Below are 12903 nucleotides of genomic sequence, written 5' to 3'. Positions count from 1 at the left end.
GGTATATTCCAGTATTTTTCCTAGCCTCTATGCCAGGCTACAATAATTCCAATATTTTGATATGTGGTTATGCAATTTTTCTATTAAACAACAGAGTGTGGAATTAAACAGTGGCTTGAGCCCCTGCTGCCACTCCTTTTGTGCACGTCCCTGTCCATACAGTAGATGGCAGTATTTCTCCTATCCTCTGTGCCACTGTGCCATCCCAAAATAGACTTAATGTCTAATTTTGTGGATATGTAATTTTTAATCATGGTAAACTATAGAACTGACACTTTCTTTTTCTTCTAGTATCAGAAACTGAGGGATGTTTGATTGAATCTACAGAGGGAGTCATCAAATCACACTAACATCCCGAAGACTTTTGTGAACGTGCAATAGACGAGAAGAAGCGTGAAGAGCTCATCTTGATCATGACAGAAATGACACTGAGCAGGTCAGTTAACATGGTGGGCATTCACACAGCAAGGTCAGCCACAGACCCTTAAGGTGCAAAACAAACAACTGCTAGCCACCCCTCTGTTACGATAGCCACTTCATTCAGTGGACGCATGTGGCATGGGGTGCAAGGCAGGAACCAACCCTGAAGGGGGCACCAGTCCATCACTGGACACACTCAGCCATCAGTGGTCATCTTAGTGCTGCCAGTGAACTGGACACATGTGAGTTCAGAAGGTAGGAGGACAACAAGAAAAACCTCAAACCTTGAGTGACCAGTGCAGGATGAAGAACAGGTCACCTGAAAGATGAGAAGAAAGTAAAGAGTGAGTGGGATAAACCGGTGGGAATGTCAAATGGATTTTAAGTGAATACTTCTGGGTGTAGAAACATCAGGTGCAGACAGTGGGCATTCAGTCCAGGTCTGGCCCTGACCGAGAGAGAAGTGTTTTTTGGGCTGGGCTTGAAGTGACTTCTGGGGTTGGGTGGGGCATTAAAGGAATATGCCACCCAAAAATGATGATTTTGTTCATATATTACTTTATACATGTACTTTATAGTGGTGGCTGACAGAAAATATTAATCAGACTTGTGTTTTCATGCAGAATAGAAAGCAAAAAGCTTCATATAATATGTAATGACAGTTGATTAGTAAGGTCTATCAATGAACACTTATATATGATTAGTAATGACTTGTGTATGTTGTGTGTAGACAGTAATGTGAGAGAGATAAAAACTTATATTAAGGGTAATACCTCCAGGCACTGTTTATTAAAAAGTTAAAATCTCTTTCAGTCCCGTGTAATATTTAAACTACCAACCTAATAATATCACCACTTAATATACTGTAAGTCAGTAGTGGCCAGTGTTGTACAACAGTGTGAAAAACATCCATGGGCATGAGATGAAAAAAATCTCATGTTAGCCGTGTTGCATAATCCATATGTCAGTTATCCAATCATATGCTCAGAATATGCAAAACATATGCTTTTTTTGTGCTAAGCTTTAATATATTGATATTTCTGGTTAAATCAGCACACATCATAAACTGGAAACTGAAACATCCTAGGACTGACTTTTTGAATTGAAGACCCATCTCTCCTCCCACTCATTCATTGGTCAAGAGCCCTGTCTTCAGTTCAAAAACTCTACCCCTTAGGCTTTAGTTTCTTGTTTATGATGGTGATTTTCGTGGAAGTATACATTTAACAATACGGTCCCCAGGCTTTAACTTGATTTAAAATGCAACTTTCTCTCCTATTCAATACATTATCTGTCTGTCTGTCTGTCTGTCTGTCTAACCCTGCCTGATGTACTAAAATGAAGTTCATTCTATCTATCTAATCCTGTCTACTATACTAAACTGAAATTCTATCAATTTATCTAATCCTGCCTACTATACTAAAATGAAATTCCATTTATCTAATCCTGCCTACTATACTAAAATGAAATTCCATTTATCTAATCCTGCCTACTATACTAAAATGAAATTCCATTTATCTAATCCTGTCTACTATATCCATACATCCACCCATTTTCTAACCTGCTGAATCCGAACACAGGGTCACGGGGGTCTGCTGGAGCCAATCCCAGCCAACACAGGGCACAAGGCAGGAACCAATCCCGGGCAGGGTGCCAACCCACTGCAGGACACACACAAACACACACTAGGGCCAATTTAGAATCGCCAGTCCACCTAACCTGCATGTCTTTGGACTGTGGGAGGAAACCGGAGCACCCGGAGGAAACCCACGCAGACACGGGGAGAACATGCAAACTCCACGCAGGGAGGACCCGGGAGGCGAACCCAGGTCCTCAGGTCTCCCAACTGCGAGGCAGCAGCGCTACCCACTGCGCCACTGTGCTGACCCCTGTCTACTATACTAAAATGAAATTCCATTTATCTAGTCCTGTCTACTATACTAAAATGAAATTCTATTTATCTAATCCTGCCTACTGTACTAAAATGAAATTCCATTTATCTAATCCCGCCTACTATACTAAAATGAAATTCCATTTATCTAATCCTGTCTACTATACTATAATGGAATTCTATTTATCTAATCCTGCCTACTATACTAAAATGAAATTCTATTTATCTAATCCTGCCTACTGTACTAAAATGAAATTCCATTTATCTAATCCCGCCTACTATACTAAAATGAAATTCTATTTATCTAATCCTGCCTACTATACTAAAATGAAATTCCATTAATCTAATCCTGCCTACTATACTAAAATGAAATTCCATTTATCTAATCCCGCCTACTATACTAAAATGAAATTCCATTTATCTAATCCTGTCTACTATACTATAATGGAATTCTATTTATCTAATCCTGCCTACTATACTAAAATGAAATTCCATTTATCTAATCCTGCATACTATACTAAAATGAAATTCCATTTATCTAATCCTGTCTACTATACTAAAATGAAATTCCATTTATCTAATCCTGCCTACTATACTAAAATGAAATTCCATTTATCTAATCCTGTCTACTATACTAAAATGAAATTCTATTTATCTAATCCTGCCTACTGTACTAAAATGAAATTCCATTTATCTAATCCCGCCTACTATACTAAAATGAAATTCCATTTATCTAATCCTGTCTACTATACTATACAGTAATCCCTCCTCCATCGCGGGGGTTGCGTTCCAGAGCCACCCGCGAAATAAGAAAATCCGCGAAGTAGAAACCATATGTTTATATGGTTATTTTTATATTGTCATGCTTGGGTCACAGATTTGCGCAGAAACACAGGAGGTTGTAGAGAGACAGGAACGTTATTCAAACAGTGCAAACAAACATTTGTCTCTTTTTCAAAAGTTTAAACTGTGCTCCATGACAAGACAGAGATGACAGTTCTGTCTCACAATTAAAAGAATGCAAACATATCTTCCTCTTCAAAGGAGTGCGTGTCAGGAGCACAGAATGTCAGAAACAGAGAGAAAAGCAAACAAATCAATAGGGCTGTTTGGCTTTTAAGTATGCGAAGCACCGCCGGTAAAAAGCTGTTGAAGGCGGCAGCTCACACCCCCTCCATCAGGAGCAGAGAGAGAGATAGAGAGAGAGAGAGACAGAGAAAAACAAACAGTGAAAAATCAATACGTGGCCTTCGTGCTTTTAAGTATGCGAAGCACCGTTCAGCATGTTGCTTCAGGAAGCAGCTGCACACAGAAGATAGCAACGTGAAGATAATCTTTCAGTATTTTTAGACGAGCGTCCGTATCGTCTAGGTGTGCGAACAGCCCCCCTGCTCACACCCCCTACGTCAGGATCAGAGAAAGTCAGCGCAAGAGACACAGAGAAAAGTAAATTGGGTAGCTTCTCAGCCATCTGCCAATAGCATCCCTTGTATGAAATCAACTGGGTAAACCAACTGAGGAAGCATGTACCAGAAATTAAAAGACCCATTGTCCTCAGAAATCCGCGAACCAGCAAAAAATCTGCAATATATATTTAAATATGCTTACAGATAAAATCCGCGATAGAGTGAAGCCGCGAAAGGCGAAGCGCGATATAGCGAGGGATCACTGTAATGGAATTCTATTTATCTAATCCTGCCTACTATACTAAAATGGAATTCTATTTATCTAATCCTGTCTACTCTACTAAAATGAAATTCCATTTATCTAATCCTGTCTACTATACTAAAATGAAATTCTATTTATCTAATCCTGCCTACTATACTAAAATGAAATTCCATTTATCTAATCCTGCCTACTATACTAAAATGAAATTCTATTTATCTAATCCTGCCTACTATACTAAAATGAAATTCCATTTATCTAATCCTGTCTACTATAGTAAAATGAAATTCTATTTATCTAATCCTGTCTACTATACTAAAATGAAATTCTATTTATCTAATCCTGTCTACTATACTATAATTAAATTCCGTTTATCTAATCCTGCCTAATGTACTAAAATTAAATTCCATCAATTTATCTAATCCTGCCTACTGTACTAAAGTGAAATTCTATCGCTTTATCTAATCCTGCCTACTGTACTAAAATGAAATTCTATCAGTTTATCTAATCCTGCCTAATATACTGAAATTAAATTCTATCTATCTATCCATCATACTGTATATGAGTACATACAACCAAAGAGGTGCCATGGAACAATACAATAGGCTTCCAGTTCTTCATTGTGGTCTTTGATGTTTGTATGCCCATCTTTGGAGGAGTTTGGAAGCATTTCTCACAGACACAGACTTTTTCCATCTTTGCAAGGTGGCTTCTGAGTCATTGAGACAGGCTTTATATATGCTCACTCCTTGGTCCTAAAAGTAGTCACACACACTTTTCACTGACCAATATTATATACATATAAAGCTCCATTCTTTCAAATGTTGTGTATTCAGTGACCTCTTAGCAAGTTCTGCTGCTCAGTGCTATATACAGATAAGGCTGTTTTCCATCATTATAGTACACTTCTTCATTATCTGAAAACAGTGCACCCACTGTAATAACAAAGTCTTTTTATTTCACGGTCCTCACATTGCCAGGAAACAAATCTTCGATTTTTAGCAAGTGTTGTTCAGTATCCTGCAGACATGGATGTACACGAAGCATAAGTGCATTAGGTTCACAAGTCACTTTATCACAAAGTTATTTTGTAACAGTTGTTACACCATGCCAGAAGTATTTTGTGTCAAGACAGGAGAGGTAAGCTGCAGTGCAGGGTCAACAGGCAAGATTAAGAGAGAGATAAAGAAGAGGAGTGACAGGAGGAGTGCTTTAGGTAGTGGAGCACTGAGCAGGTGGAGGAGCGGCTCTTCCTAACAGATCAGGATCAACAGCCAATCAGACAATAGGCTGGCCTGTTGATATTTATATTGGCTGTTAAATATGGCACAATGTGTGTTTGACCTCAACATGTTTGTTTTTGCTGGTATTTCTGTGGGTTTCACTGTAATTGAGGTGTGGATTATCAGTATGTTGCAGGTTGAGTCTCTTTAATTTGATAGAATTAGTTTCAGTTAGATATTACTTTTTCTTTTCTATTACATTTGACTTATACTGCCTGTTTAATATGATTGAATCTGATATAAAAAAAGAAACATTTTATAACTTTTTCCCTGTTCTTCACTTTTGCTCAATCAGCCGGACTTTGTTTCCACATCAAGTAGGTGTTCGCTTATAATCCACAAGAGTTTCTTAGGCTAACATGGGGGATTCACCACATTTCAAAATCTCTCATAAAAATGTAGTTACCAATGTTTAGTGAACCCTAAGATTATAACTTAAGAACATTGATTCAAGTAATTCCTTATTGTTTTTATTTACCTAAAAACTTTGAAAATAGAAAATCTGACAAATGAGAGGAGACCATTCAGTCTGTCTGGTGCCCATTTGTTTAGCTCATAGCTAAGCTGTCCCAGTATCTCATTCAGATGCTTCTTTAAGGTTGTTAAAGTTTCAGCTTCAACTCCATGTCTTGGTAGTTTATGGAATGAGTTGCAGGACTCTGGAACAAAGAAGTCATTTCTGGCTTCAGTTTTGGTGTGTAAAGAAGTGCTTTCTGGATTTCTGTTTCTGAGTTTTAGTCAAGTTATTGTTTGTGACTTTATGAAGTAAACCTATTCACTTTTATTTGGACAGATACAATGAGCCTCCTTCCCATGACCATGCAGTGAGGTGTGTCTAATGAACTCCAAGCCAGGGCTTTCATTGTGAGAAGGGAATCTTAGAGGAATATCTCCGGGGGAGAGAAGAGTTTTCCACGGAAGATGGCCTCAGACAAAGAAGATAGCGTGGATGAAAAACTGGCACACATCAAACAAGAGATCTGTGAGTGGCATGCACCAGAGGACCTGTGTGTGAAGTCGGAGGTTTGTGAAAGAAGAATTTCAGGTTTGAAAGAGGAAGAATCTGAAGGGGAGATTGTCCAAGTTAAAGTGGAGGATTCAAATGCCTTCAGATGTGGGAATGTTTTCAAACAAGAGATTTCTGAAGAATCTCATTCCAATCTACAGCCCTGGCTGACTCATATGGCTACCCAGCAGAATTCTGTGGAACCGAAATCTGAATTCTTGGAGTCTGAAGAGAAAATCAGTGAAAGAAACGTGAGAGACGGAGAAGAAGAGCAGCAGTCATGTAGGAGCAGGGGAATAAGTAAGTAATGTAATTAAAAATGAAAGAAAGTGAAACTGATTACCTGTTATAGATTTTACCACCATAGTACAGTGGGTATAGAAAAGAATCCCCCCCCTTCAAAATATTACCTTTTTTTTTTGCTGTACAGCCTTAAAACACAAACTAATATTTCTTCTAGCTTTACTTACTCAGTGCAATCTCTAACATCCAAGGGAAAGAGATCACAGCTACAGTTCAGAAGAACTTAGAAAACATGAAAAACAAGAAATCCAGAGATTAATGTAAGTGCCCCCCATTTCCAATGAGACCTTTGTTACTGGCTTCCTTCCACCTGTGCTCAGTTGTAATGAGTGTGATTAGTGAAGCTGTTCCTGGTCCATTCATCCCCTTGCTTGGTAGTGCAACTGACAGCAAACAACTGACTAGGGGTGGGCAGCCACTTTCAAAAGATCTCAGGGACAGAGTTGTGGACAGATATAAGGCAGGAGATGGAGACAAAAACATCTCAAAGGCTTTATCAATCCCAAGGAGCCCAGTGAAGTCCATCATAAAGAAGTGTTTGGTACTACTAGGACTCTCCCTGGATCCTCCAAACTGGATAAAAGACCAAGGAAGACACTGGTAAGAGAGGCTACTGAGAGCCCAATGGCCACTTTGAAGGAGTTACAGGATTTGATGTCACAGAGTGGTCATTAATGGTGTGCATGTGACTACAATTTCAGAAGCGCTCCACCATTGTGGCTTGTTCGGGAGGGTCGCACTTCTCAAGAAAGGCCACATGAAGGCTCATTTGAGCTTTGCCAGAATGCACCTTGAAGATTTGGATGCCAAGTGGAAAAAAGGTCTTCTGGTCAGAGGAGACCAAAATCAAACTATTTGGCTTCAACACCAAACGGTGCACCAAAGCAGCTTACCATCCACAACACACCACACCTACAGTAAAGCATGGAGTGGACAGCATCCTGTTGTTGGGGGCCTGGGGCTCTCATTAGGGTAGAAGGAAAAATGGATGGGGCAAAATACCATCAAATTCTGGAGGAAAACCTGCTACCCTCTACCAGCAAGTTGAAGATGAGCAGAATGTTCACCTGTCAACACGACAACAACCCGAAGCACACAGCAAAACGGACCGCACGGTGGCTGAAGGAGAAAAAAAATGAATGTGCTGGTGTGGCCAGTCAGAGCCCAGACCTAAATCACACTGAAAATCTGTGGAAAGATCTGAAGATAGCAGACCACCAACACTCACCGTCCAATGTGACCAAACTTGAACAGTTCAACTGTAAAGAAGAGAGTGGGGGGCAAATATTACACAATCTAGGGGTGCAAAGCTGATAGAGCAGAATCAGAACAGACTCAAGGGTGTCATTAAAGCAAAAGGGGGGTCAACAAAATGACATTGACATGGGGGGGGGGGGGGGGGGGGCGCTGATCCTTCATTAATCTCAGTAGGTCTTGGTTTTGATTTTTTAAAATTCTTCTGAACTGTAGCTGTGATATCTTTCACTTGGATGTTAGAGGGTGCATTGAGTGAGTGAAGCTGGGAAGAAATATTAGTTTGTGTGTTTTCATATAAGGCTGTAAAGCAAAACAAATGGGACTATTTCAAAGGGGGGGGGGGGGTTCTTTTCTATACCCATTTATTTGGAACACGAATAGAGATGAGCTGCTTAGGAACATAACCACTAATAATGGCTGTCCTAAAAACTAATAAGGTATAAAAGGTTTTGCCCACTAAGAAAATCTGTACTGATCAGGCAAGTCATTTCCCCACATGAAGCTGTCATTTTAGTAGTAAAGCATCACCAATATTCTGTTTAATGAAATTACACAATCATATGTTTTTAAAGTTACACATTCTATCAACTGTGCTCCATTAGGGTACACACACACACAAAAATCATAAAGCCATCACGTCTGTGCAGATAAATCCACCGAAGTGACTTTGGTCTAAAGGTTCATCTCACTTTCTAATGCAGTGCCCGGTTTCATTCACTTTTGGGGGGTCTGTGTGTGCTGATCGTGTCCACCAACTCGCCTCGTCTCACCTTCCTAAAACTTGTAAGTCCAGCCGTATTTTACTCCAATAACATCACTGATCTTACACTCATTTTGACGTAATACACACTTATAGAATGTGGGGGGGTTAAGTTCAACGGTTCGGTGTGCGCTAAGGAATCTGAAACGTTTTTAACGTGGTGAAAATAGTCAGCCTTGACACACAGAAAAAAAGGTTTTGGGGCAGCCACCCGTATACTTAATCCCTGGCGGCAAAAGGGCAAATCTGGAGAAGAGTTGTGAACGGGTTTGAGTCCAAAACAGAACTGAGTACACGTGGAGGTTGTCTTGCTTTTATAGTAGGTCGGCGGAAGTGACGTCATCTGGGGGGCCGGAACAGGAAGGTCCTTTCTTGGAGCCTGAGCCGGAGGTGACGTCTTCAGGGCCGGAACTGGAGGTGACGTCTTCAGGGCTGGACTCGGGCAGTATTTCCCATATTTGATCTGCAGGAATATCAGGTGAAAGATTAGTGTACCCCGCTGCCCCCTGGCCTGGCGTGGGAATACCTTTGATTGGTCCCTCTAACTGTCTCTCGTGTGCACGAATATGACAACATCCTATAATTTTTCTCAACTTTTTTTTTTTTAATTATTATTTTTATTTTTTATTGAATTTATTAAACACATGTAACATTCCATACAGGGCGGCATGGTGGCGCAGTGGGTAGCGCTGCTGCCTCGCAGTTGGGAGACCTGGGTTCGCTTCCCGGGTCCTCCCTGCGTGGAGTTTGCATGTTCTCCCCGTGTCTGCGTGGGTTTCCTCCCACAGTCCAAAGACATGCTGCTTAGGTGGACTGGCGATTCTAAATTGGCCTTAGTGTGTGCTTGGTGTGTGGGTGTGTTTGTGTGTGTCCTGCGGTGGGTTGGCACCCTGCCCGGGATTGGTTCCTGCCTTGTGCCCTGTGTTGGCTGGGATTGGCTCCAGCAGACCCTCGTGACCCTGTGTTCGGATTCAGCGGGTTGCAAAATGGATGGATGGAACATTCCATACAATCAAGTCGAATGTATCAAAGCTAAAATCAAATCAACCCCCTAACCACGGTAAAGAGAGGAAGGCCAACAGCCCGAGTAAAGCTTTTGAGAGTAGTAAAGAGAGAAAGGAGTCTTTTCTCCCCAGTATAAATTCTTATTGTAAAATGTTTTTGATTCAATCCTGCCAGGTTTTTAAAAACGTTTTGCACGGAGCCTGGGGTTCGCTTCCAAGTTTGCTTGTTCTCCCCGTGTCTGTGTGGGTTTCCTCCCACAGTCCAAAGACATGCAGGTTAGGTGGATTGGCGATTCTAAATTGTCCCTAGTGTGTGCTTGTGTGTGTGTGTGCCCTGCGGTGGGCTGGTGCACTGCCGGGGTTTGTTTCCTGCCTTGCGCCCTGTGTTGGCTGGGATTGGCTCCAGCAGACCCCCGTGACCCTGTAGTTAGGATATAGCGGGTTGGATAATGGATGGATGGATATAACATCAGTTACCCACTGACTTAACAAAGATGAATTAGGATTCTTCCAGTTGAGCAAGATAAGTCTATGTGCCAATAGTGTAGTGAAGGCAACTACAGTTTGTTTGTCGTTCTCCACTTTAAGCTCCTCTGTGAGCCCACCAAACATAACTGGTAATGGATTAGGAGGGATTGTGACATCAAGGATGTCTGTTAGGCATTTAAAGATTTCGGTTCTAGTGAGTCTGGAGCTCAATTGCAATGTTTGCAGGTTGGATCTCTACTGTTAACTACTGTTAATTCAATTGAGGTTCACACGTGGAGGAAGAGTAGCAACATCGGGCATCAGCCTGTAGAGGGTGCCAGTTCAGCCCATGTGAACCTAAGAACTGTGACAAAACGAGAGGAGGCCATTCAGTCCATTTGTCACCTGTTTAGCTAATGCGAAAGCTGTCCCGATATCTCCTCCAGAAGGTGGTCGAGGTTTCTGCTTCAACTCCATGCCTCGGTAGTTTATTCCAGAGTTGGACGACTCTTTGCATAAAGAAGAGTTTCCAGGCTTCAATTTTAAATGCACTTCTCCTTACTTTCCACTGATGTTCTCTTGTATGTCATCCATCATTGAGCAGGAAGAATGTTGCTGGATCTTCTTTGTCATACCCTTTGAGAATTTTAAAGACCTGGGTGAGGTCCCCACTCCGTCTCCTCTGCTCAGACTTAACACGTTTAATTTTCCAAGTCTGTCGCAGTAGTCCATGTCCTGCAGTCCCATGATGCACTTGGTTGCTCTCCTCTGCACAGCTTCAAGTGCTGCTCTGTCTTTCTTGTACCGCGGTGACCAGAACTGCACACAACACTCCAGACGCGACCTTACTAATGTATTATATACTCTGAATATTTCAGGAACACAATGACACCCATATTGGACCAGTGTAAAGTCCCCAGTCCACCTGACCCGCATATTCCTTAGAATGTCAAAGGAGGACTGGAGTTTCCTGTGGATGACTTGAGCGGACATACCAAGAAGATGTTAAGTTCAAATGAACCACACCTGGGTGCCGAATTCGACCACAAAACACTGGAGGCAGCAGAGAACCCAAACTGGCCTGCCAGATTGCAGTTGCTGTTGGTCAGCTGCCCCAGTCCCAAAGCCCCTCTTTGGTAATTCTGAAAAGTATTGAGCTGGAGCCATGAGCGACCGTGCTGACTTCTGCACAACTGGGCTTTACTAATTAGAGCATTAGAACAATCTAGATGAGAACAGGCCATTCAGCCCACCAAAGTTCACCGGTCCTATCCACTTAATTCTTCTAAAAAAAAATCAAGTTGAGTTTTGAAAGTCCCTAAAGTCCTCCTGTCTACCACACTAATTGATCTCTTATTCCAAGTGTCTATCGTTCTCTGTGTAAAAAAAAAAAAAACTTCTTCATGTTTGTGTGACATTTGCCCTTCACAAGTTTCCAACGTCTTCAGAACCGGACTCGGGCAGTATTTCCCATATTTGATCTGCAGGAATATCAGATGAAAGATATCATCCCCGTCTTCTTGATGAACTCATTTTAAAGTCATCGTCTTGATTCACTGGACTAATTCTCTTCATAATTCTAAATACTTCAGTCAGGTCTCCTCTTAATCTTCTTTTCCTTAAACTGTAAAAGCTCAGCTCTTTTAATCTTTCCTCATAACTCCTGTACCCTGAATCAGCCTAGTCGCTCTTCTCTGGACCTTCTCTTGTGCTGCTATGTCCATTTTGCACCCAGGACTCCAGATGAGGCCTCACCAGTGTGTTATAAAGCTTGAGCAGAACCTCCTGTGACTTGTACTCCACACATCAAGGCGCTATATAACCTGACATTCTGTTAGCTGTCTTAATGGCTTCTGCACACTGTCTGACAGTTGATATCTTAGAGTCCACTACGACTCCTAACTCCTTCTCATAAGGTGTCCTCTCGGTTTTCCGACCACCCATTGTGTATTCAAACCTCACATTTTTCCTTCCTACATGTAATTCTTTACATTTACTGACATTAAATTTCATCTGCCACAAATCTGTCCAATCCTGTTTGATAGCCAAGTCCTTCTCCGATGATATAACGGATTCCAAATTATCTGCCAATCCACCTATCTTGGTATCATCAGCAAACTTAACCAGCTTGTTACTTATATTCCTATCTAAATCATTTGTATATATTAAAAATAGCAGTGGCCCCAGCACTGCCCCCTGCTGGACACCACTCTTAACATCGGCCAATTCTGATTTGGTTCCTCGCACCATCACCCTTCCTGTGTCTGAGCCAATTCTTCACCCATCTAAAAACATCACCCTGAACTGCCACTTCTTTTAGTTTGATACCCAACCTCTCATGTGGCACCTCATCAAATGTTTTCTGAAAGTCCAGATAAATAATCTCATTATTTCTGATCCATTCTGATCAGATCATTTTGTTGCCTCCTCATAGAATTCCAGCATGTTAGTCAAATACGACCTCCCTCTTCTGAGCCCATGCTGACTGCTCAGTTAAACTCCTGTCCTTGCCGTGTGTTGCTCAATCTTATTCTTATTCCTTTCATTATTTTTTCTGTGATTAACGTTAAGCTTACTGGCCTATAGTTGCTTGGATCTGCCCTGTCACCCTTTTAATATAACAGGATGATATTTGCCATTTTCTAGTTCTTCAGAATCTCTCCAGTGCACAGTGACTTCCTAAAAATATGTGTCAGGGTTTTATATCTGCACTCACTAGCCTCCTTAAGAAATTGAGGATAAATATTATCTCTACCTGGTGACTTGTTTGATTTCAGCTCATTTAATCTGAGCAGCTCTTCTCTCTCTACAATTTCCAAATCCCTCAGTACCTCCTTAGTAGTCCC

The 12903-nt window shown here is 41.3% G+C and overlaps 1 protein-coding gene across 1 annotated transcript in view; it reads left to right on the top strand.

Annotated features, from left to right (window-relative positions):
- The first annotated feature begins 277 nt into the window (after positions 1-277).
- LOC114641657 (uncharacterized) overlaps positions 278-12903 on the top strand; it is an 80380-nt gene continuing 67754 nt past the window's right edge. The window contains exons 1-2 of the mRNA XM_028790681.2: positions 278-436; positions 6053-6565. Coding sequence (XP_028646514.2) covers positions 6181-6565 — 385 coding nt within the window. The 5' untranslated portion in view covers positions 278-436; positions 6053-6180. The remainder of the gene's footprint in view (positions 437-6052; positions 6566-12903) is intronic.

Source organism: Erpetoichthys calabaricus, chromosome 5 (genome assembly GCF_900747795.2).
Source record: "Erpetoichthys calabaricus chromosome 5, fErpCal1.3, whole genome shotgun sequence".
NCBI lineage: Eukaryota > Metazoa > Chordata > Cladistia > Polypteriformes > Polypteridae > Erpetoichthys > Erpetoichthys calabaricus.
Note: the sequence above shows the minus strand (reverse complement) of the source record. Positions and strands in the feature narration are given on the sequence as shown.